General features: G+C 33.3%; 4 protein-coding genes and 2 long non-coding RNA genes across 6 annotated transcripts; 1 reads left to right on the plus strand and 5 right to left on the minus strand.

The window, feature by feature from the left end:
- Positions 1 to 631: 631 nt before the first annotated feature.
- On the minus strand, positions 632 to 7,796 carry LOC139986427 (protein argonaute-2-like). Its single transcript, XM_072001748.2, has 15 exons — positions 7,696 to 7,796; positions 5,731 to 6,725; positions 5,315 to 5,638; positions 5,016 to 5,216; positions 4,739 to 4,865; positions 4,291 to 4,664; positions 4,081 to 4,200; positions 3,713 to 3,986; positions 3,462 to 3,623; positions 3,228 to 3,393; positions 2,575 to 2,665; positions 2,326 to 2,489; positions 1,957 to 2,230; positions 1,686 to 1,870; positions 632 to 1,612 (listed from the first exon to the last, which is right to left on the minus strand). The coding sequence occupies exons 1-15, from the start codon at positions 7,703 to 7,705 to the stop codon at positions 1,522 to 1,524; spliced, it is 3,558 nt and encodes a 1,185-aa protein (XP_071857849.1). The 5' UTR covers positions 7,706 to 7,796; the 3' UTR covers positions 632 to 1,521.
- Positions 7,797 to 7,814: 18 nt separating this feature from the next.
- Positions 7,815 to 12,231, minus strand: LOC141445743 (rho GTPase-activating protein gacY-like). The gene is made up of 3 exons (XM_074111688.1): positions 11,801 to 12,231; positions 11,453 to 11,688; positions 7,815 to 7,884 (listed from the first exon to the last, which is right to left on the minus strand). Exons 1-2 carry the CDS (start codon positions 12,003 to 12,005, stop codon positions 11,489 to 11,491), a joined length of 405 nt encoding a protein of 134 aa, XP_073967789.1. The 5' UTR covers positions 12,006 to 12,231; the 3' UTR covers positions 7,815 to 7,884; positions 11,453 to 11,488.
- Positions 12,232 to 12,342: 111 nt separating this feature from the next.
- On the minus strand, positions 12,343 to 14,922 carry LOC139986495 (uncharacterized). Its single transcript, XR_011799646.2, has 4 exons — positions 14,718 to 14,922; positions 13,086 to 13,682; positions 12,838 to 12,963; positions 12,343 to 12,437 (listed from the first exon to the last, which is right to left on the minus strand). It is a non-coding gene; the product is annotated as an uncharacterized lncRNA (long non-coding RNA).
- A 59-nt stretch (positions 14,923 to 14,981) lies between these two features.
- LOC139986498 (uncharacterized) lies at positions 14,982 to 16,566 on the plus strand. The gene is made up of 2 exons (XR_011799650.1): positions 14,982 to 15,394; positions 15,469 to 16,566. It is a non-coding gene; the product is annotated as an uncharacterized lncRNA (long non-coding RNA).
- Positions 16,490 to 21,020, minus strand: LOC139986439 (protein argonaute-2-like). The gene is made up of 13 exons (XM_072001773.2): positions 20,706 to 21,020; positions 20,408 to 20,608; positions 20,131 to 20,257; positions 19,683 to 20,056; positions 19,473 to 19,592; positions 19,105 to 19,378; positions 18,854 to 19,015; positions 18,620 to 18,785; positions 17,967 to 18,057; positions 17,720 to 17,883; positions 17,351 to 17,624; positions 17,082 to 17,266; positions 16,490 to 17,008 (listed from the first exon to the last, which is right to left on the minus strand). The coding sequence occupies exons 1-13, from the start codon at positions 20,961 to 20,963 to the stop codon at positions 16,918 to 16,920; spliced, it is 2,487 nt and encodes an 828-aa protein (XP_071857874.1). The 5' UTR covers positions 20,964 to 21,020; the 3' UTR covers positions 16,490 to 16,917.
- Positions 20,799 to 23,956, minus strand: LOC141445745 (uncharacterized). Its single transcript, XM_074111691.1, has 4 exons — positions 23,303 to 23,956; positions 21,919 to 22,332; positions 21,122 to 21,845; positions 20,799 to 21,029 (listed from the first exon to the last, which is right to left on the minus strand). Exons 1-4 carry the CDS (start codon positions 23,310 to 23,312, stop codon positions 21,017 to 21,019), a joined length of 1,161 nt encoding a protein of 386 aa, XP_073967792.1. The 5' UTR covers positions 23,313 to 23,956; the 3' UTR covers positions 20,799 to 21,016.
- Positions 23,957 to 24,132: the final 176 nt, after the last annotated feature.

Raw genomic sequence — 24,132 nt, forward strand, 5'->3', positions numbered from 1 at the left:
AAGTTGTAAATTTTTGTCTCGTGTATAATAACTTTGAAAACTGTATCTGTAATAACCGATCTCTAATCTTAGATCTCTTCCTACACTACGACTGCAATTTACCCTACGTGTTTTCAAAGCTTTATTCAGTCAACAAGTCCTATAAATGTAATATCTCTTATTATCCATTTTTATACCTCTGTTAATGAATAGTAATTGGATTTCTTACATGATACTATGAAAAGAATTGTTATATAATATATATATTGTTACATACATATTTATTTAATAGGATTTATATGTTCTGAAAGAACTAATTCTAATACTTAAACTTTGTCCTAAGCATTTTGTTTATATAATACATCTAAACGACATACGTGCATAATATCTTTAAATTCACAAAATTAATGATAATGATACATCGATGATAATGACAATGATGATGATAAAGTGATACATTTCAATCGATTTCTACTATATCAACGGGAATAGAAATATGTACGATGACCTTTTGTTGCAATGCGCGTTTGTTTATTACTAGACTATAGGATAACTATTTTCGATGCACCCTACTAGTTGTTCTTCCATTTCAAACAATTCTGATTAATATCATAGAAAAGGATAAATATATACTTTCTTTTTCTTTCGAATATACTTTATTTAACATTTAGTATATTTGACTATTTATTTGTTTCTATTTTATAATTACTAGTAAATAAATGTATAGTAATTTATATATGTGTTACTTTAGACTTGTATATTTTAATCCTTCTACAGAAAAATTTATTATTATCTTTACTTTTTTATCAAAGGTAAAAGATAGATATAAAAGTTATCCGAAAGAGAAAACATACACATTAATATATAAAATACAAATGCATTATGTACATAGTACAATATTACATATACTAAAGTGAAATATTTAAATAAATTAAAATTAACATACCTTTTTAAAGACTACATATTCTATGTTTTACAGGGACAATAATCGTTATCTTCGAAATTTGTAAAATGCCACACGAATGTTGAATCGCAATGTATCCAAACTCCATTACCAAGACTTAACGTATTATCGGAATGTAGAAATAGTAGAAAATGAACTTTTTATCGATTGATAAAATTTACGTTTGCACTATTAAACAATATAAACAGATTCACACAAATATATAAATAAATACAATATTTCTTTTTAAGCTTTATTATGATTTATGACATTACTTTCAAGCACATGATATCGGCACGAAAGTCATATTAGTTGTCCTTTACATTAAAATAGAATTAATTATCAAGATGAATATAGAACATTTTTATATTATAAGAATAATTATTTAATAATGTGGTGATAAATTTTATATATGTAATTTATGTATTGTAGCTAATGAATAAAGCAACCGTGAAAGAAATAATTAACTGACATTTCATGTAGAACAGACGTTGCATGCGAAGATAATTTCTTAAATTAAAAATGTATTAACTAAGATAAGTCAAAATAATGTCTAACCATTTTTTTCATCTTCTTTTATCACATGTTTTATATACATCTTATACAAAAAACATAGGTGAAGATTTAGTTATTTTTAAAGTCATTTTGTTTCTCTGCTCCTCTTCGAGCTTTTCAACATCTACGTTAACACTGCAAACACACATAATTAATTTTATAATAAATATATAAGAGGCATTAATATATATGCATATAACGAACTTACTTGTGTATTAATGCTCTTGCTCTAAAAGCAGCTAAATGGGCATAGTATGTAGGTGCAGGATAACTAACAGATCGTGTACATCGTGCAAACATATGACAAAGATAATACGTAAGTTGCTCGATTTCATCTTCCAGCATATGACTTTCATTACATATGCATCTGTATTTCGTAGGTCTGGCAGTACCCTATAAGTTTTTTTTTTTTTTTTCTATTAATTATTAATGTAACTACATTTAACGGTATGTAATATAATGTGAGAAATAGGACTTACTTGTATGCTAGCATGAGATACAAGATAAAAATCTACATAAGTTGGATGTGTAATTTCTGTATCAACGACTGTGCCTGCTTGTACATTAAAGTTTCTATCATCGGAATTTCTTCTGTCAGTCGGAAAAAGACGTACGTGATGCCTTTTTTGAACTACAAAAAATGTGATCGCAATGTCACGCTCTTCACTTCTGTTTAAATAATTTATAGCTCTTTTTATTGCTTCCAATTCATGATGCATCACCCATAAAAGTTGTCCATCGCTTACACCATCCCTACACACGCGGAAATAAGCATTTGTTAAGAATATTCTATATAATTGAATTTACCCATTAACCCTACATATCGCTTAATATTTTAATCCATTTACCGATAGACGATTATTTTTTTAGGCTTATATCCTGTTAGCGAATAAAAGCGTTTCAAGTGAATTATCATAATTTGTTCCATGTCGCGTATCATTTCTTCTCTCGGCGGCTGAAGTCTTATTTCAACGGTATATCGAAAAGCATTGGGATCATAACTTGCTGCAACCTAAGTTAAGGTATTATTAGATATATATATATATACATTGTTTTTGCATGATTCGATGATTTGATGATGAAGAGAAGATTCTTACAGCCGCAATCGAAGGTATAGACGACGCATCAGGGGATGGATGAGTCACATCTGCACCAATGATCATGCATGGTTGCTCTAAACAAGGCGGACTGAAGAAAATAATACTTTATGTACGTAAAACGCAAATATATGCTAATGCACAATATACATCATATAGTAGCCCACGAAAACAGTTATCACAAAAAGTTCTTATGAATATATAATGTTCATTGTACGGAACTTCTAGAATTTTCATTAACTCTATAATGAGATATTATTGTAACCATAATAGCATTGAAACCAATACGAAAATGTACAAGACATTTATTGCAAACATGAAAAATTAGTATGCAGCATAAATAATAGACAATTAGCGCTAAAGATGGTCTCATTATATATGTATTGTGATCTATTAATATAATGAATAATTGAATGTTCAAACACTTTGGTCATCTTTGTGAAGTGTATGCTTTCAATACATATTTTGTAACTCCTATATACATTTTCAGATCAGTATCAAATTTTAAAAATATAATCACTATAGTCGTATTTCGTTATAGTACTAATGAAATTTCAAAATGTTTTGTATAATATACATATAAAGTTTCTAGGAGTATCCAAATACTTTCATGAGATACTGTATATTATAAAAGAAGTAAAAGATAATATTACCGATAAGAACGAACAAAGGTGTGATTAACACCATCAAGCTTTGAATTAATTTTTAACAAAATATTTCCAATCGTTGAATCATTTAATCTTCTAATAGTTTGCTGTTTTATACATTGAGTTACAATACCTCCATCTATTTTAAGTTCGGAAATTTGTTTTACAACACCTACAGTCAATAAAACATTTTATTAAAAATTTTCCTTTCGTATATATATAAAACAATACCATACTTACTGTAAGCACCACTGCTTATATTCGGAAGTATTACTAGTACTAATTTTATCTCTTGTTTCTTTTTTTCCTCAAAATATGCAATAATGTTCCTAATATTATTTTCTAATCTTAACTTTGTGAATGGAGTTAGTGCCCTGTTAATTGTCATGTTCAGAGATGAACCTAAAATGTAATATAGCAGCAATATTTTATGTTACTATAAAAGAATATTTTAAACATTATGTTGGAAAATTTATTTTTAACGTACTAACCAAAGTGCCGTAGTTTATCGTGTAACAAATGTAAATCAGAATCACCCACGTAGTTGTCTAAATTTAATATAGTCCATGAATTTTCTGGCAAATGACGTGGGGTAAAAAATTTGTCTGCTCTCCAGGTTCCCTTTAATACGTTAACTTCTCTGTCTTTGTATTGTAACTTGGGAGCTTCAAGAACTCTTGCTGACACCTTTTCAAATTCTCCATGTACAGAGAAATGAAATTCATTCAGTAAACTTGGTTGACCGTTCAAATCCATCTTAGCAAACTGTGAACATATTTATATTTTAGTTTACTTTCTTAATGATAACATATTGATTTGACAGTTTTCAATTATAAAAATTATTTAAAAAGCTTCCTACGCCACTCATAATTTTATGTTTACGCGATTGGGCATCAGTTGCTGTTTCGCGAATCATTTTAGAAGTCTGAACATCATCCAGTTTTCTCCGTATAGCTTGTCCAGCTATAACTGTACATAACTGTAAAATATGAATACAGTTATCGTTAATTATTATTTAGGTGTAATAACTTTAATCATACAGACATATTTCTTTTTCATTTATACTTACCTCAGGAGGTACGTGAATACTTCTTTTTTTAGATCCTACCCAAAGACAAGGTAGTTCAGGGTGTTTTATTCTATATCTTTTCGTTTGTAAAAAATATTGTTCAACCGTAATAGTACTTCCATCTTGTAAAGTAAATTTGTTTTCTCTCGGACAATCGACTAATCCATTTACGGCATAAACTCTTTTACTCATAGGTTGATCTTGCAATTCATACTGAACTTTTAATCCCTTTAAATATTTCGATATTTTATCTTGATTATGTTTTACGTCACTTGCAGTTAGGTGCACCATCATTGAACCAGCTCTAGGATTCTGACATAATTCTTTCATCAAATCAATAACTGACTGCTCTTTAGGAAATCCCTTATGTGCAACTATTCACAAAACATATAAAAATTTATATACATAATTAGCAATAGGTAATAATATTATTAAGTTAATACATTACCATCTACATTCAAATATGCTCTAGATCCAACTATAGCAGATTGGAATACACCATACCATAAATTTAAACCATTCGTCAATGAAATAACTTTACCTGGTTCCGGTGCTTGGAAAAGTGATCTACCAACCTATCAACATGTTAAGTAATGTATTAATAATATTAAATTTATTGTATATAACATACTATATATTATATATCATTACTATATGCAATTAATATGACAGTATATAAATCAAATATTTGCATAAATAAGATTTGAATTATTTAAAAAAATTACCGTTACGTATTGCGATGCAGGTCCATGGCGCAAAATGATATCCAATGCCTGAATACATTGCTGTTTTGTGTCAGACTCAAATGCATCATACTTTAAATTTTTGATCCATGACAAATCAAGAAACGCAACTTTTTTTAAATATATCTTGAAAGTTCTATCTTTTTGGAATTCATTATCAAAAAGAGTTATCTCTTCTTCCATCTATAATATATACATACATATATATAACAAAAATATACAATAATACCAAGAAATAGTGTATATGTATAATCATAAAAGCTCATTATCTATTTACTTACACTTCTATCACCGAAGGGAAGGTCATTTGCACTATATGCATTTCTTCTGCCATCAAATGCAGGATATCTCTTTGGACACTGTTTTTTTCGAAATTCTTCGAAAACAGTTCTTAAAAAACATTTTGGTTTGTCTGGTGTAATGACTACATCATAATGAATAACATTTGTTTCAAAATTTCTAGGAAAGATGAGTCTAAACATGTTTGTTTCTACCATAATTTCTCTGCCCGTTGTTCCTACACTATTTTTTAGTGGCATCTGATTCCAGTATAATTGTTGCAAATGTCTTGGAAGCACTCTTGGTCTGGTAACTACACCAGTTGGCTAAATAGAAATATACACAAGTAAAATATAAATTACCGTTTAATATTTCTACATACAATTTCATTTTGACTTCAGTAAAGTACAAACAATACCTGCTGTAGCTGTTCTGAATCAGATGCCTGTCTCTCTGATGAAACAAGTGCCTGCCTTTGTTCAACATGTCCCGATTGTTGTTGTTGTTGTTGTGTACCACTTGGCCCTTGCTGTGGTGTACCACTCGGCCCTTGCTGTTGTGTACCACTCGGCCCTTGCTGTTGTGTACCACTAGGCCCTTGCTGTTGTGTACCACTAGGCCCTTGCTGTTGTGTACCACTAGGCCCTTGCTGTTGTGTACCACTCGGCCCTTGCTGTTGTCTAGCACTTGGCCCTTGTTGTGGTGTACCACTTGGCCCTTCCTGTTGTCTAGCACTTGGCCCTTGTTGTGGTGTACCAGTTGGCCCTTGCTGTTGTCTAGCACTTGGCCCTTGCTGGGGTGTACCACTTGGCCCTTGCTGGGGTGTACCACTTGGCCCTTGCTGTGGTGTACCACTTAGCCCTTGCTGTTGTCTAGCACTTGGCCCTTGATGTGGTGTACCACTTGGCCCTTGCTGTGGTGTACCACTTAGCCCTCGCTGTTGTCTAGCAATTGGCCCTTGCTGTGGTGTACCAGTTGGCCCTTGCTGTTGTCTAGCACTTGGCCCTTGCTGTGGTGTACCACTTGGCCCTGGCTGTGGTCTACCACTTGGCCCTTGGTGTGGTGTACCAGTTGGCCCTTGCTGTTGTCTAGCACTTGGCCCTTGCTGTGGTGTACCACTTGGCCCTTGCTGTTGTCTAGCACTTGGCCCTTGCTGTGGTGTACCACTTGGCCCTTGCTGTGGTGTACCACTTAGCCCTCGCTGTTGTCTAGCAATTGGCCCTTGCTGTGGTGTACCAGTTGGCCCTTGCTGTTGTCTAGCACTTGGCCCTTGCTGTGGTGTACCACTTGGCCCTTGCTGTGGTGTACCACTTGGCCCTTGCTGTGGTGTACCACTTGGCCCTGGCTGTTGCCTAGCACTTGGCCCTTGTTGTGTTTCAATTGATGTGGGTCTTTGTCTTTGGTTCTTCTTTTCTGTGCGATATATATATACATTTATCTTTTGCCTTATAAGGGAACAGCCCCAAGTGTAAATCGCCAATTTGGATAGAAGTCATAAATCTTTCATACCACCCATTATTAGTTCTCATTTATAAGGTCACTATGGTGGAGCTACTAATTTTGATTACTCAAAGAACTAATGCAATACAGCATATTATGTCCATGTAGAAGATCACAAACTGTTAGAATTTTTTACAATTTTTATGATTAAATTATTTTCTAAACTGAATAATTTCTGAGACGTTCAAAATTAGCGATTTTGCTTGGAAACATATTCTTATTAATATAATATGTAATATGTAATACTATTTCATAGATCATCTGTTTGTTGTTGTGAAAAATGTGTTATGCGTATGTCAATGTCATCTGCTAGGACACTTTTTGTTCTTTTTTTCTGTGTAATATATGTAAATATATTTGCTTTCTGTCTTAATATATTATTACTGTAATATATACGGTGCACGTAAAAGTTACACAAAAGCGAGCACGAAATAATTCCTCATGACAAAATAAAAAGAACACATAAAATAACAAATATATTTATTCAAGATTCAACATATCAGAAAATTAAATTTGAAATCGAACAATGTGTAACGTATATCGTTCGTATACAACTACGCGACTTGAATAGTCTGGAACCATATAACATGTCCATATTTTTTACCGAATACTTTAACTAGGAAATCACTATTTACTTTTTTTACATAAGAACTTGTTGTTACACGATGTTCCTTGACCAGATTTTTATTTGTAATGCCACATCAACTGTATACGTTACAGTTACGAAATGGATTTTCAAATTCGATATTCCGAAAACTAAGTTTCAAATGATCAAATCTTATTCTATTTCATTTTTTATCTTTTTATAAGAGATTACTTTATGTACGCTTGAACATACATAACTTTCGGACGCATCCAATAATATAATATTCATGCAACTTACTTTTCGCCATTTTCACAACTCTTCCAGAAAACAAGTTATTTATCTTTGTATGTATATCTTCAATGAATACTTCAAAAGCAAATTTTGTTTCACTTGCGTCAGATTATGAATTCACGTACTTCCTTATATACAACAGGCATCCAACACGTTCTTGACCTTTGTAACTTTCTGTCTGAAGTTGGGGAAGACCTACGACATAGTCTTATATCGATTATAAGGCTTACCAACTTGTTACCTATAAATGTTATAATTAAATAGAAAAACAGACAAAAGGATAAAAGTGCAAAAAAAAATTCTTTTCAATGGTATATAATTTATGTTAAACACAGGACCTCAAAAAATTGTTTAAAACTGTTTAACAATTTTCTATGTTAATGCATGTAATGTATTAGTGAGAACGTACAATGCGTTAAATGGAAGGGATTTTCATTAGTAGTTGTATCTATCGGCATAAAGTGGTAAAATTCCCTAGCAAATCTGATTTATAAATCGTGAAACAATATAAATATCATTCAAAATCTATACATTGATATCTTCTTTCACCTATGTGATATTTTAAAGTAGATCAGTTTAAAGAATCAAAATACGATTTTTTTATTTTCTTGGTTAGTATCTAATTTTTCATTATTGAAATAGTATATTATTTTAACTGTTAAATAATAGAATTGTAAATATTATTATTGTCGTGCATGTTTAGAAAATATGCATTACACAATTACAAAAATAGTTATGCTTTACGAAATTAAAGTCGTCAATCTTGTTATACATATTGTAACATTCCTATTTTTACACACGCTACTTTATCCTTCGTTATACGCGAGGGATTGGAAAATTCCATTGGAACGCCAGTGAGGACCGCTTCGATCAGAATGTACAAAAAATTAACCATGTTGAACGAAATAATCGAAACGTAAAATAATTAAAAGTAAAAGTGTATCGAAAGAAAGAGTAAGAGAGAAGTTCATAATACCTTTATATAACATTTGAAAAATTAATATGTAGATACCAAATAAGTGGTATTAAAAACTATAGTAAGAATAGATATACGAAAGTTTTAAAAATCAAATGAAACATAATTTTTTTTAATTTTAATTCTAAAATATTAAGATGTAAATAAAACAGTACCATGCTACGAAATTTCATATTTTTGTTTAGATACAACTTGTCTGGCAGCACCCAATGCATCGTTGGGAAATTGAAATGTTACATACTCGAGCGAGTCGAGTCGTTCTTTCAACAAGAGAAAAAAAGTACGGCGGACTGTGATCGAACAGCGTTAGAGAGAAATGCCTTTGAGAACGCCAACCACGAGGTAGGTCACGTCAGTATGCATTTTATTGTGCTTTCCTGGTGAGATTTTTCTCGCTGTCCCATGGAAACATATTCAGATTCGACAATGTAACGACGTTATTTTCGCCACAGGTACGAGAATCGATCAAATGGAAACTCTTTCTTTATCCATATTCCCGTTGGCTCATGTTTGTCGGCACTGATTACGCGTTCGTAAAATTGACCATAATTAACATAGGAATTTCACCCAAACTCCATAGCTCTGTTGCAATGCTTCACGTGCTAAACTACACAGAAACCACTACAGTGGCTGCTTTCCTATGCTACACCGGAAGAAACAAACCCTTCGAAACCGGTTTGGAGCTTGTCACTAGCAATATCGAGATTAACTTATGGGTATAGTTCCGATACGAATCCTACTCTTTTAAGACGATATAAAATACTTTTATCTAATAAATGAGACTTTGTAATTTACATGGCAGCGATAATAGCTCGATACCCAGTGGTTCCAACGATGCCCTTGTCACGTAAAATAAAAAAGAAATTTAAGAAAAAAAAAAAGAAACTTTATTTTCTTCGTTGTTTGCAGTACACTTCCGAGCTCTAGGCGTGACTGTTCAAGACTGACTTGGATGATTTTAGGGGGAGTATTTAAATTCTTTTATTCGTAGGAGTGGCTAAAAGCTTCGATCATATATTTCTGAGAACGGATAAAGCGACCGGATGTTATCCCGATGGTCACTCATGCCAAGGCTCTTGGAATCTCACTATCTTATCGCTTTGTTTAGTCGGATTTCGTCTGTGACATTTCGTATGTCACACCCCTAACAATGACTTCGTCGATCCCAACGATGATTTATAATTTATGACAGATAATTCATGAATTAGTTCCAATTCTTTCTTCCATACTTTACCCAGATATTTTAGCTAAAATTATTTTAACTTTACCACTAAAGTGCGTAGTTCCTCAATTTAACCTGAAGAGATCATCCAGTCACGCGGTTCATGTTATTCAACTGTACAATGTACTGTTTAGTACGACTAAATTCAATGTTAAGGATATTTCATACATATAAAATAAGGCAAAATTTATGTATATATTTGCAATTAATGTTTGAATTTGATGAGAAAGAGACAAAGGGTTACAGAAATTTTTAAGTTTTCGAGTCTGGAATAAAAATATTTCTTTTGACTTGCATGTAACAAACTCGTCGTTATATGTATGGAAATAAACATAAAAAAAACACCGTTACTGTTTTATTTTTTTTTCTTTTTGCGTAAAAGATGAAAGTACTTACATTAATAAATTACTCATTATTAAATATATATATGTCGGGTTGACGTTGGGGCTTGGGTTAGGGGCATGTAAAGAATCCTCTCCTGGATTGTTCATCGTTGTTGCACAATCAAGATAGCGTTTATTATCACGGATACAGATGGTATAAGATCGACCAGTGACCGCGGTAACTAGACGCTAATGGCAATGACCTTAGGTTCGATATAGCGAATCCACGGTCCACGGGCTAATTCTTAGTTAAACTCAGAATAGAATTTTATGCACAAAAGTAACGTTCGCTGTGACGCTCGGTATATACTGCTCTCAAGACGATGTGTAACTCTCCAAGGAGATCGCAAGAATAATTGACTGATGGAAATTTTCCTCTCCTTACGATCGCGTTCGCTTTGTTGAACGTTGGCCCGGGATACCAACAAAACTGCAGCCACCGTTGCTAGGCAGACCCGCGTAGCTGCGACATTGCTCCTGCCCGGGATTTGATTGTTAACACAACGTGTGTCTCATAATATTGGCACTATTCTGTTAGGTGGAACGTTCATCCCGTGACCGTGGCTACGCTCGGCGACCGGTTGTCGCCTCGAGCCTAAGCTCATTGTCTCAAGTATCGAATGACTGTGTCTGGGTTATTTCCTGAATGCTATTGAGGTTTTTCCAAGTAATTCCAACGGGGGACCCCGTTGTCCTTTCATCTCCGACATATATATATTATTTGTACGTAGAACCGTAAGAAATAGAACTATACACGCGATCGAATATGAGCCAAGAGTTTAAAGACGTGTTAACATGTAATTGCAAGCCGACCGATTGGATTTCTTTATGAGATAACACTGATAATAACGCGATTTATAATTGCTTCGGAATTACATTCTCTTATAATTAAAATTACGTGTATTTTAAACTTATCTTGTCTTTATCTTTCTTTTTATTGGTCAGAATTAATTGAAAATATAACTGTCGAATCAAGACAATGCGGTTTATGCGTATTTATGGTCAATAATCGTATGGCCTATATAGTCGAAATCTGGCATTGGGTCACAAAGTTGGTTATCGCGATATTTATTTCACAGATTTAACAGGTTTCCATTTGATTCCAATTTAACGTGTCTACATCTTACAGCAAATGCATGCACTTAAAAAAGGTAAGTAAAAAGGTATATATATGGAACTTACCAATCTGGAAAAAGCACAGATACTTCGACTAAGATATCACGAAGAAGGGTGGTAGCAGGTGGAACATGAGGTAGAATTACAGGGGCGAATACTGCCGGCATTACGTCCATGTTTAGCTTCGTACTTGCTTACATAAAGAGCCAAGTAACCATGCAAACGATAGTGGGAGATTGGCAGAGTTGACAGTAGCTCTTTCGTTAAATTAATCCAACAGTCATGATCCTTAGCATAATTCTCTGTGAACAAATGGTTTATGATTTTTTCTTTTCAAATGAGCATGTTGCATAAAAAGAAGAAGGAAAAGTAAAAGGGCAGCGTGCTAGGATAATTAAAGTAACGGATGCTTACGGGCATGAATGGACAATAGCCTAGCTACAAGGGTTGACGGTACAACAGGTTGTGGTAATTCTTTTAGATACTGGCGAAGAAGCGTTGCCGCAGTCGGGGGACAGGCTGCTGTTTCTAAGTCAGCATCTCCTCTTCTCTCAAACGCGGCCCTCAATCTTTCTGCCAGTCTTGGACTTCCACCGGACAGACGGAACACGGAATCCATGAGCTTCGATATAATTACACAATCGGTGCACCACAAAAGGCACACCGGTGTCGAGGTATGGCTCGATCGAATCTAACCGAGCACCAAAGACCCTCGTAGATCCTGTGTTACGTCTTAATAACGATACTGTCAGAACGCGTTTCACTTTCGCTAAACGGGATTCGTCCTTGAAAATAATTGAATTTCCTCATAAATTATTGACATTTGAAAAAAGGTGAAACGTACTTAGAGGAAATTACCGTGAACTTGCAGAGATCGTGTAGGACTCGACGAAGATCCATGATGATGGTGGTGGTGTTGCTGATGATAGTAATGATGATGATGATGATGATGATGATGGTGGTGGTGGTTGCTGTGGAGATGGTGATGATCTTGCTGAGGACGTCTCATCCCACTTTGTCTACAACGCGAGCCGCCGCCACCGCCGCCGCACTGATTAAATTGACAATTTTTTTTTTTTGTCTCTATTAAGCTAGTTTACCAATATCGAACGAATAAAGTATACTTTTATGTTGTTGAGCTAGCAACTGTGTAATTTTTAACTCTTTACCGTCTACTGCAAAGTTGCGTTTCACGATAAATCTAACGGAAGACAATATGCCTCTATCGATGAGAATTCGATACCGATCGAACAATGGACTTTGCGATATTCAATCTCTCAAGAGTAGGTTGATCGATAAACTTTTTATGCCATGCGTTTCTTTAATGTACATCAGAACGACAACGATTGCTCTATCTGAGATCGTGTATCGGATAGTATCAACGACGAATCGTCTGTCGTTGAACGTTTACCGAAATTTACTATAGAAATTGTTAAAAACTGCAAACTCACAATACACTCCCTCGCGATCCTCCACAGGTTGAAATAAATGGAGTTCAGCCTGGATACTACTTCAAGTTACACTTTTTGGTTATTTGCTCTCCTTCACAGTCGATTTCCCGAGTGGATATGTTATACCTGGTAAGAAAGTACCTTCGAAATTATCTTGCATATTATTCTTTTGAGTGCGAAATGATAGTTAGCGAAATGATAAAGTATTTTATTCGATGAAGCTTTCTTCGATAAACTTTGCGTATCACCTTGTTTACTTCGTTATGAAATCTTTTTCTTCGATGTATTTTATGTTTATTCTCCGTGACAGCTTGATTTTTCGCTGTTGACGATGGCGTGAACGTTGACAGTGGCGTTGACGTTGATAGCGATGTTGATAATGACGTTGACGTTTACAGCAAGTCACGAATTTTCAATTCCGCACCGAAGAGATTCGTTAAACAGAGGGTAAGGAACAATGTGTGGGGTAAGCGAATAATGAAAATTAGAAGGACCGGTGAATATGAAAACTTTCGAAGGAGAAGGGACCGGCGAAGAAAAATCCTTCGTCGACACGCGCACGAAACCTTCGAGCAACTTTAAATCGATGTTGGCAACCAATATGATGTTAAAAAGAGATCGTTTAATTTGACTAGTTTTGGGTTCATGTCCCTATCACGGCACATCGCATCGAGCCCTTTCTCTAAGGCGAAGGGCACTGCCTATGGCTGCTTCAAGAAATGAGTCGACACCAACCGTAGCGTAAGCATCGAGGGTCAGAACCAAGGATGAGTTTTAGGTCACCACTTCGCCCCTTAACCTGGCATGGTCCACGTGTCTCCTTAAACTTTTATTGTAGTTGCCTTCTGAAATCAAAATAGAAAATCGTTCAATCATCTCGTCCATTTTCTTACGTTACACCAATTTTTCATTGACGCACGATCTAGCAGAAATCGTCAATTCCATTCATTGCCGTTGAAGATGAATCATTACACGTAAATAGATAACGGTGATCATGAGGTTCGTAAAAAATATTTTCAACCGAAAGTTTTGTACAGTCTAGTTGATTTGAAAAATAAATTCTCCTTGTTATTAGATAAGTATAAACACGAACTTTTCTTATTCCAGAACTTTCCACGACGATATATTACGTGAATAGGTATTCGGACAAAAAATGTCAATTCATTTATGAGCTTGAAACATTCTGCGACGCTCACTTACAAGGGAAACAATCTTTGCTCAAAAAATAGAAAATTACAATACGTTCAATTCTAAATATGAACAACTCAATATTCGTTAAAACATATAGAGAAGGATAGAAAATGGTGTAATAATTTGGTACGGAGGAGATAGAGGGGGAAAAGAAACAAATTTTAATTAACGGAATATATGAATAACTCTGATGTTGGAAAGATTCACTGTGAAATAATACAACTCGTAAAAGGAGAACGTTTAATGTGACACGTCATCGAAATATTGTTTACTTTCGCATTAGAAACTGCAATGAAACAAAATAGCAAACTGGCTAACACATCTTGAAATCTTGTCGTACATCTTGATCAAGAATTTAGATCACGATAACACGCGTTTATTTAGACAAACGTTGGTTTTTATGCCATTCGTTGACTTGCTTTTTCACATTTTTAACACACGCAGAACGTCGCATGATCGACCATCGTGCAATGAAAAGCATCTCTATAACACTAAGGAAATAAATAAAAGAATTGAAGACACGTATACAACAAGTAATATTCTATCGCAGCGGTTTCCGTTAGTAAATAGTAATATCGAACTTTCCGAAGAATTTTTATATGTAATCACAAACCGTGAAAAAATTACTGAAAAAAGCTGTCTAACTACATCAATGATTTTCAGGTGAAGAGAGACAGAAATAAACATACCTCATGAAAACTATGATAATCATAGCGATTACAGCGAATCGTGCACGAGCGCCCTACGAAGAGATACTGAGATTTTACGACCGTGTGGCTCCCCTTTTCTGTCTTTTCCCTCGTTCACCCTTTCGTCTCTATATACAACGATAGCCCCTTTACGTCACTTCTGTTGGCGAACGGAACTCGAGCAGCGTTTTCAGCGTATCACATACCCCCTTGGCAGCAGATATTGCGTACACGAGGGCGCATGCACTACCTCACCTCCAAGAATCAATAGACGATCTGGTCACGTGAAGCATCCGCGAGAACAGCGACCTACCTCAGACGGAGGCAAAATTATATACAGAAAAGGGAAGAGAATAGAGGAAGAAGCACCAGAAAGAGAAAGGGAGAGAAAAGAGAGAAAATATAAAGGAAAGAGGATAAAGGGTGGACGAAAGAAAAGGTAACAAACTGAATAAAGCGAGATAAAGAGAAACAAGGTGAGAAACTGTGAAAGAATAAGATATGAACAAGAACTAAGATTGATTAAAGTGGAACAAGGGCAGAGGTGTACGCAAATAATTAACTCATTTAAAAATTTCAATTAATAAATTCTTATAGAAATGGAAGCTTGTTAAATTTATTTTATAAGATAACAATGAAATTTCATCAAATTTTTACACCGATTTTAACTGATTTGTGTAAGTTGTAAATTTTTGTCTCATGTATGATAACTTTGAAAACTGTATCTGTAATAACCGATCTCTAATCTTAGATCTCTTCCTACACTACGACTGCAATTTACTCTACGTGTTTTCAAAGCTTTATTCAGTCAACAAGTCCTATGAATGTAATATCTCTTATTATCCATATTTATACCTCTGTTAATGAATAGTAATTGGATTTCTTACATGATACTATGAAAAGTACTGTTATATAATATATATATTGTTACATACATATTTATTTAATAGGATTTATATGTTCTGAAAGAACTAATTCTAATACTTAAACTTTGTCCTAAGCATTTTGTTTATATAATACATCTAAACGACATACGTGCATAATATTTTTAAATTTACAAAATTAATGATAATGATACATCGATGATAATGACAATGATGATGGTAAAGTGATACATTTCAATCGATTTCTACTATATCAACGGGAATAGAAATATGTACGATGACCTTTTGTTGCAATGCGCGTTTGTTTATTACTAGACTATAGGATAACTATTTTCGATGCACCCTACTAGTTGTTCTTCCATTTCAAACAATTCTGATTAATATCATAGAAAAGGATAAATATATACTTTCTTTTTCTTTCGAATATACTTTATTTAACATTTAGTATATTTGACTATTTATTTGTTTCTATTTTATAATTACTAGTAAATAAATGTATAGTAATTTATATATGTGTTACTTTAGACTTGTATATTTTAATCCTTCTACAGAAAAATTTATTATTATCTTTACTTTTTTATCAAAGGTAAAAGATAGATATAAAAGTTATCCGAAAGAGAAAACATACACATTAATATATAAAATACAAATGCATTATGTACATAGTACAATATTACATATACTAAAGTGAAATATTTAAATAAATTAAAATTAACATACCTTTTTAAAGACTACATATTCTATGTTTTACAGGGACAATAATCGTTATCTTCGAAATTTGTAAAATGCCACACGAATGTTGAATCGCAATGTATCCAAACTCCATTACCAAGACTTAACGTATTATCGGAATGTAGAAATAGTAGAAAATTAACCTTTTATCGATTGATAAAATTTACGTTTGCACTATTAAACAATATAAACAGATTCACACAAATATATAAATAAATACAATATTTCTTTTTAAGCTTTATTATGATTTATGACATTACTTTCAAGCCCATAATATCGGCACGAAAGTCATATTAGTTGTCCTTTACATTAAAATAGAATTAATTATCACGATGAATATATAACATTTTTATATTATAAGAATAATTATTTAATAATGTGGTGATAAATTTTATATATGTAATTTATACATTGTAGCTAATGAATAAAGCAACCGTGAAATAAATAAATAACTGACATTTCATGTAGAACAGACGTTGCGAGCGAAGATAATTTCTTAAATTAAAAATGTATTAACTAAGATAAGTCAAAATAATGTCTAACCATTTTTTTCATCTTCTTTTATCACATGTTTTATATACATCTTATACAAAAAACATAGGTGAAGATTTAGTTATTTTTAAAGTCATTTTGTTTCTCTGCTCCTCTTCGAGCTTTTCAACATCTACGTTAACACTGCAAACACACAAAATTAATTTTATAATAAATATATAAGAGGCATTAATATATATGCATATAACGAACTTACTTGTGTATTAATGCTCTTGCTCTAAAAGCAGCTAAATGGGCATAGTATGTAGGTGCAGGATAACTAACAGATCGTGTACATCGTGCAAACATATGACAAAGATAATACGTAAGTTGCTCGATTTCATCTTCCAGCATATGACTTTCATTACATATGCATCTGTATTTCGTAGGTCTGGCAGTACCCTATAAGTTTTTTTTTTTTTTCTATTAATTATTAATGTATCTACATTTAACGGTATGTAATATAATGTGAGAAATAGGACTTACTTGTATGCTAGCATGAGATACAAGATAAAAATCTACATAAGTTGGATGTGTAATTTCTGTATCAACGACTGTGCCTGCTTGTACATTAAAGTTTCTATCATCGGAATTTCTTCTGTCAGTCGGAAAAAGACGTATGTGATGCCTTTTTTGAACTACAAAAAATGTGATCGCAATGTCACGCTCTTCACTTCTGTTTAAATAATTTATAGCTCTTTTCATTGCTTCCAATTCATGATGCATCACCCATAAAAGTTGTCCATCGCTTACACCATCCCTACACACGCGGAAATAAGCATTTGTTAAGAATATTCTATATAATTGAATTTACCCATTAACCCTACATATCGCTTAATATTTTAATCCATTTACCGATAGACGATTATTTTTTTAGGCTTATATCCTGTTAGCGAATAAAAGCGTTTCAAGTGAATTATCATAATTTGTTCCATGTCGCGTATCATTTCATCTTTCGGCGGCTGAAGTCTTATTTCAACGTTATATCGAAAAGCATTGGGATCATAACTTGCTGCAACCTAAGTTAAGGTATTATTAGATATATATATATACATTGTTTTTGCATGATTCGATGATTTGATGATGAAGAGAAGATTCTTACAGCCGCAATCGAAGGTATAGACGACGCATCAGGGGATGGATGAGTCACATCTGCACCAATGATCATGCATGGTTGCTCTAAACAAGGCGGACTGAAGAAAATAATACTTTATGTACGTAAAACGCAAATATATGCTAATGCACAATATACATCATATAGTAGCCCACGAAAACAGTTATCACAAAAAGTTCTTATGAATATATAATGTTCATTGTACGGAACTTCTTGAAATTTCATTAACTCTATAATGAGATATTATTGTAATCATAATAGCATTGAAACCAATACGAAAATGTACAAGACATTTATTGCAAACATGAAAAATTAGTATGCAGCATAAATAATAGACAATTAGCGCTAAAGATGGTCTCATTATATATGTATTGTGATCTATTAATATAATGAATAATTGAATGTTCAAACACTTTGGTCATCTTTGTGAAGTGTATGCTTTCAATACATATTTTGTAACTCCTATATACATTTTCAGATCCGTATCAAATTTTAAAAATATAATCACTATAGTCGTATTTCGTTATAGTACTAATGAAATTTCAGAATGTTTTGTATAATATACATATAAAGTTTCTAGGAGTATCCAAATACTTTCATGAGATACTGTATATTATAAAAGACGTAAAAGATAATATTACCGATAAGAACAAACAAAGGTGTGATTAACACCATTAAGCTTTGAATTAATTTTTAACAAAATATTTCCAACCGTTGAATCATTTAATCTTCTAATAGTTTGCTGTTTTATACATTGAGTTACAACACCTCCATCTATTTTAAGTTCGGAAATTTGTTTTACAACACCTACAGTCAATAAAACATTTTATTAAAAATTTTCCTTTCGTATATATATAAAACAATACCATACTTACTGTAAGCACCACTGCTTATATTCGGAAGTATTACTAGTACTAATTTTATCTCTTGTTTCTTTTTTTCCTCAAAATATGCAATAATGTTCCTAATATTATTTTCTAATCTTAACTTTGTGAATGGAGTTAGTGCCCTGTTAATTGTCATGTTCAGAGATGAACCTAAAATGTAATATAGCAGCAATATTTTATGTTACTATAAAAGAATATTTTAAATATTATGTTGGAAAATTTATTTTTAACGTACTAACCATAGTGCCGTAGTTTATCGTGTAACAAATGTAAATCAGAATCACGCACGTAGTTGTCTAAATTTAATATAGTCCATGAATTTTCTGGCAAATGACATGGGGTTAAAAATTTGTCTGCTCTCCAGGTTCCCTTTAATACGTTAACTTGTTTGTCTTTGTACTGTAACTTGGGAGCTTCAAGAACTCTTGCTGGCACTTTTTCAAATTCTCCATGTACAGAGAAATGAAATTCATTCAGTAAACTTGGTTGACCGTTCAAATCCATCTTAGCAAACTGTGAACATATTTATATTTTAGTTTACTTTCTTAATGATAACATATTGATTTGACAGTTTTCAATTATAAAAATTATTTAAAAAGCTTCCTACGCCACTCATAATTTTATCTTTACGTAATTGGGCATCAGTTGCTGTTTCGCGAATCATTTTAGAAGTCTGAACATCATCCAGTTTTCTCCGTATAGCTTGTCCAGCTATAATTGTACATAACTGTAAAATATGAATACAGTTATCGTTAATTATTATTTAGGTGTAATAACTTTAATCATACAGACATATTTCTTTTTCATTTATATTTACCTCAGCAGGTACGTGAATTCTGCTATTTTTAGATCCTACCCAAAGACAAGGTAGGTCAGGATGTTTTATTCGATATTTCTTCGTTTGAAAAAAATATTGTTCAACCGTATTAATAGTTCCATCTTTTAAAGTAAATTTGTTTTCTCTTGCACAATCGACTAATCCATTTATGACATAAACTCTTTTACTGCTAGGTTGATCTTGCAATTCATACTGAACTTTTAATCCCTTTAAAAATTTCGTTATTTTATCTTGATTATATTTTACGTCACTTGCAGTTAGGTGCTCCATCACTGCACCAGCTTTAGGATTCTGACATAATTCTTTCATCAAATCAATAACTGACTGCTCTTTAGGAAATCCCTTATGTGCAACTATTCACAAAACATATAAAAATTTATATACATAATTAGCAATAGGTAATAATATTATTAAGTTAATACATTACCATCTACATTCAAATATGCTCTAGATCCAACTATAGCAGATTGGAATACACCATACCATAAATTTAAACCATTCGTCAATGAAATAACTTTACCTGGTTCCGGTGCTTGAAAAAGTGATCTACCAACCTATCAACATGTTAAGTAATGTATTAATAATATTAAATTTATTGTATATAACATACTATATATTATATATCATTACTATATGCAATTAATATGACAGTATATAAATCAAATATTTGCATAAATAAGATTTGTATTATTTAAAAAAATTACAGTTACGTATTGCGATGCAGGTCCATGGCGCAAAATGATATCCAATGCCTGAATACATTGCTGTTTTGTGTCAGACTCAAATGCATCATACTTTAAATTTTTGATCCATGACAAATCAAGAAACGCAACTTTTTTTAAATATATCTTGAAAGTTCTTTCCTTTTGGAATTCATTATCAAAAAGAGTTATCTCTTCTTCTTTCTATAATATATACATACATATATATAACAAAAATATACAAGATACCAAGAAATAGTGTATATGTATAATCATAAAAGCTCATTATCTATTTACTTACACTTTGATCACCGAAGGGAAGATCATTTGCACTATATGCATTTTTTCTGCCATCAAATGCAGGATATCTCTTTGGACACTGTTTTTTTCGAAATTCTTCGAAAACAGTTCTTAAAAAACATTTTGGTTTGTCTGGTGTAATGACTACATCATAATGAATAACATTTGTTTCAAAATTTCTAGGAAAGATGAGTCTAAACATGTTTGTTTCTACCATAATTTTTTTGCCCGTTGTTCCTACACTATTTTTTAGTGGCATCTGATTCCAGTATATTTGTTGCAAATATTCTGGAAGCACTTTTAGTGTGGTAACTACACCAGTTGGCTAAATAGAAATATACACAAGTAAAATGTAAATTACCGTTTAATATTTCTACATACAATTTCATTTTGACTTCAGTAAAGTACGAACAATACCTGCTGTAGCTGTTCTGAATCACATGCCTGTCTCTCTGATGAAACAAGTGCCTGCCTCTGTTCAACATGTCCCGATTGTTGTTGTTGTTGTTGTGTATCACTTGGCCCTTGCTGTGGTGTACCACTTGGCCCTTGCTGTGGTGTACCACTTGGCCCTTGCTGTGGTGTACCACTTGGCCCATGCTGTGGTGTACCACTTGGCCCTTGCTGTGGTGTACCACTTGGCCCTTGCTGCGGTGTACCACTTGGCCCTTGCTGCGGTGTACCACTTGGCCCTTGCTGGGGTGTACCACTTGGCCCTTGCTGCGGTGTACCACTTGGCCCTTGCTGCGGTGTACCACTTGGCCCTTGCTGTGGTGTACCACTTGGCCCTTGCTGTGGTGTACCACTTGGCCCTTCCTGTTGTCTAACACTTGGCCCTTGCTGTGGTGTACCACTTGGCCCTTGCTGTTGTCTAGCACTTGGCCCTTGCTGTTGTCTAGCACTTGGCCCTTGCTGTTGTCTAGCACTTGGCCCTTGATGTTGTCTAGCACTTGGCCCTTGCTGTTGTCTAGCACTTGGCCCTTGCTGTGGTATAACAATTGGCCCTTGCTGTGGTATAACAATTGGCCCTTGCTGTGGTATAACAATTGGCCCGTGCCATTGTGTAGCACTTGGCCCTTGCCATTGTGTAGCACTTGGCCCTTGCCATTGTGTAGCACTTGGCCCTTGCCATTGTGTAGCACTTGGCCCTTGCCATTGTGTAGCACTTGGCCCTTGCCATTGTGTAGCACTTGGCCCTTGCCATTGTGTAGCACTTGGCCCTTGCTGTGGTATAACAATTGGCCCTTGCTGTGGTATAACAATTGGCCCTTGCTGTGGTATAAAAATTGGCCCTTGCTGTGGTATAAAAATTGGCCCTTGCTGTGGTATAACAATTGGCCCTTGCTGTTGTCTAGCACTTGGCCCTTGCTGTGGTATAACAATTGGCCCTTGATGTTGTCTAGCAATTGGCCCTTGCTGTGGTATACCAATTGGCCCTTGGTGTTGTGTAGCACTTGGCCCTTGCTGTGATGTACCACTTGGCCCTTGCCATTGTATAACACTTGGCCCTTGCCATTGTCCAACACTTGGCCCTTGCCATTGTCTAACACTTGGCCCTTGCTGTGGTGTACCACTTGGCCCTTGTTGTGTGTCAATTGATGTGGGTCTTTGACTTTGGTTCTTCTTTTCTGTGCGATATATATATACATTTATCTTTTGCCTTATAAGGGAACAGCCCCAAGTGTAAATCGCCAATTTGGATAGAAGTCATAAATCTTTCATACCACCCATTACTAGTTCTCATTTATAAGGTCACTATGGTGGAGCTACTAATTTTGATTACTCAAAGAACTAATGCAATACAGCATATTATGTCCATGTAGAAGATCACAAACTGTTAGAATTTTTTACAATTTTTATGATTAAATTATTTTCTAAACTGAATAATTTCTGAGACGTTCAAAATTTGCGATTTTGCTTGGAAACATATTCTTATTAATATAATATGTAATATGTAATACTATTTCATAGATCATCTGTTTGTTGTTGTGAAAAATGTGTTATGCGTATGTCAATGTCATCTGCTAGGACACTTTTTGTTCTTTTTTTCTGTGTAATATATGTAAATATATTTGCTTTCTGTCTTAATATATTATTACTGTAATATATAGGGTGCACGTAAAAGTTACACAAAAGCGAGCACGAAATAATTCCTCATGACAAAATAAAAAGAACACATAAAATAACAAATATATTTATTCAAGGTTCAGCATATCAGAAAATTAAATTTGAAATCGAACAATGTGTAACGTATATCGTTCGTATACAACTACGCGACTTGAATAGTCTGGAACCATATAACATGTCCATATTTTTTACCGAGTACTTTAACTAGGAAATCACTATTTACATTTTTTACATAAGAACTTGTTGTTACACGATGTTCCTTGACCAGATTTTTATTTGTAATGCCACATCAACTGTATACGTTACAGTTATGAAATGGATTTTCAAATTCGATATTCCGAAAACTAAGTTTCAAATGATCAAATCTTATTCTATTTCATTTTTTATCTTTTTATAAGAGATTACTTTATGTACGCTTGAACATACATAACTTTCGGACGCATCCAATAATATAATATTCATGCAACTTACTCTTCGGCATTTTCACAACTCTTTCAGAAAACAAGTTATTTATCTTTGTATGTATATCTTCAATGAATACTTCAAAAGCAAATTTTGTTTCACTTGCGTCAGATTATGGATTCACGTACTTCCTTATATACAATAAGCGTTCAATACATTCTTGACCTTTATTACTTTCTGTCTAAAATTGGGGAAGACCTCCGACATAGTCTTATATCGATTATAAGGCTTACCAACTTGTTACCTATAAATGTTATAATTAAATAGAAAAAAAGGCAAAAGGATAAAAGTGCAAAAAAAAAAAATTCTTTTCAAAGGTATATAATTTATGTTAAACACAGGACCTCAAAAAATTGTTTAAAATTGTTTAACAATTTTCTATGTTAATGCATGTAATGTATTAGTGAGAACGTACAATGCGTTAAATGGAAGGGATTTTCATTAGTAGCTGTATATATCGGCATAAAGTGGTAAAATTCCCTAGCAAATCTGATTTATAAATCGTGAAACAATATAAATATCATTCAAAATCTATACATTGATATCTTCTTTCACCTATGTGATATTTTAAAGTAGATCAGTTTAAAGAATCAGAATACGATTTTTTTATTTTCTTGGTTAGTATCTAATTTTTCATTATTGAAATAGTATATTATTTTAACTGTTAAATAATAGAATTATAAATATTATTATTGTCGTGCATGTTTAGAAAATATGCATTACACAATTACAGAAATAATTAGAATAGTGACAAAAGTATTTAGTAGAAAACTTGTTCTAAAAAGATATTAAAGACAAGTAAATTTCCACAAAAATCAAAATAGGTTCTAATCTAAAAA

This window comes from Bombus fervidus, chromosome 4, assembly GCF_041682495.2.
Source record: "Bombus fervidus isolate BK054 chromosome 4, iyBomFerv1, whole genome shotgun sequence".
NCBI lineage: Eukaryota > Metazoa > Arthropoda > Insecta > Hymenoptera > Apidae > Bombus > Bombus fervidus.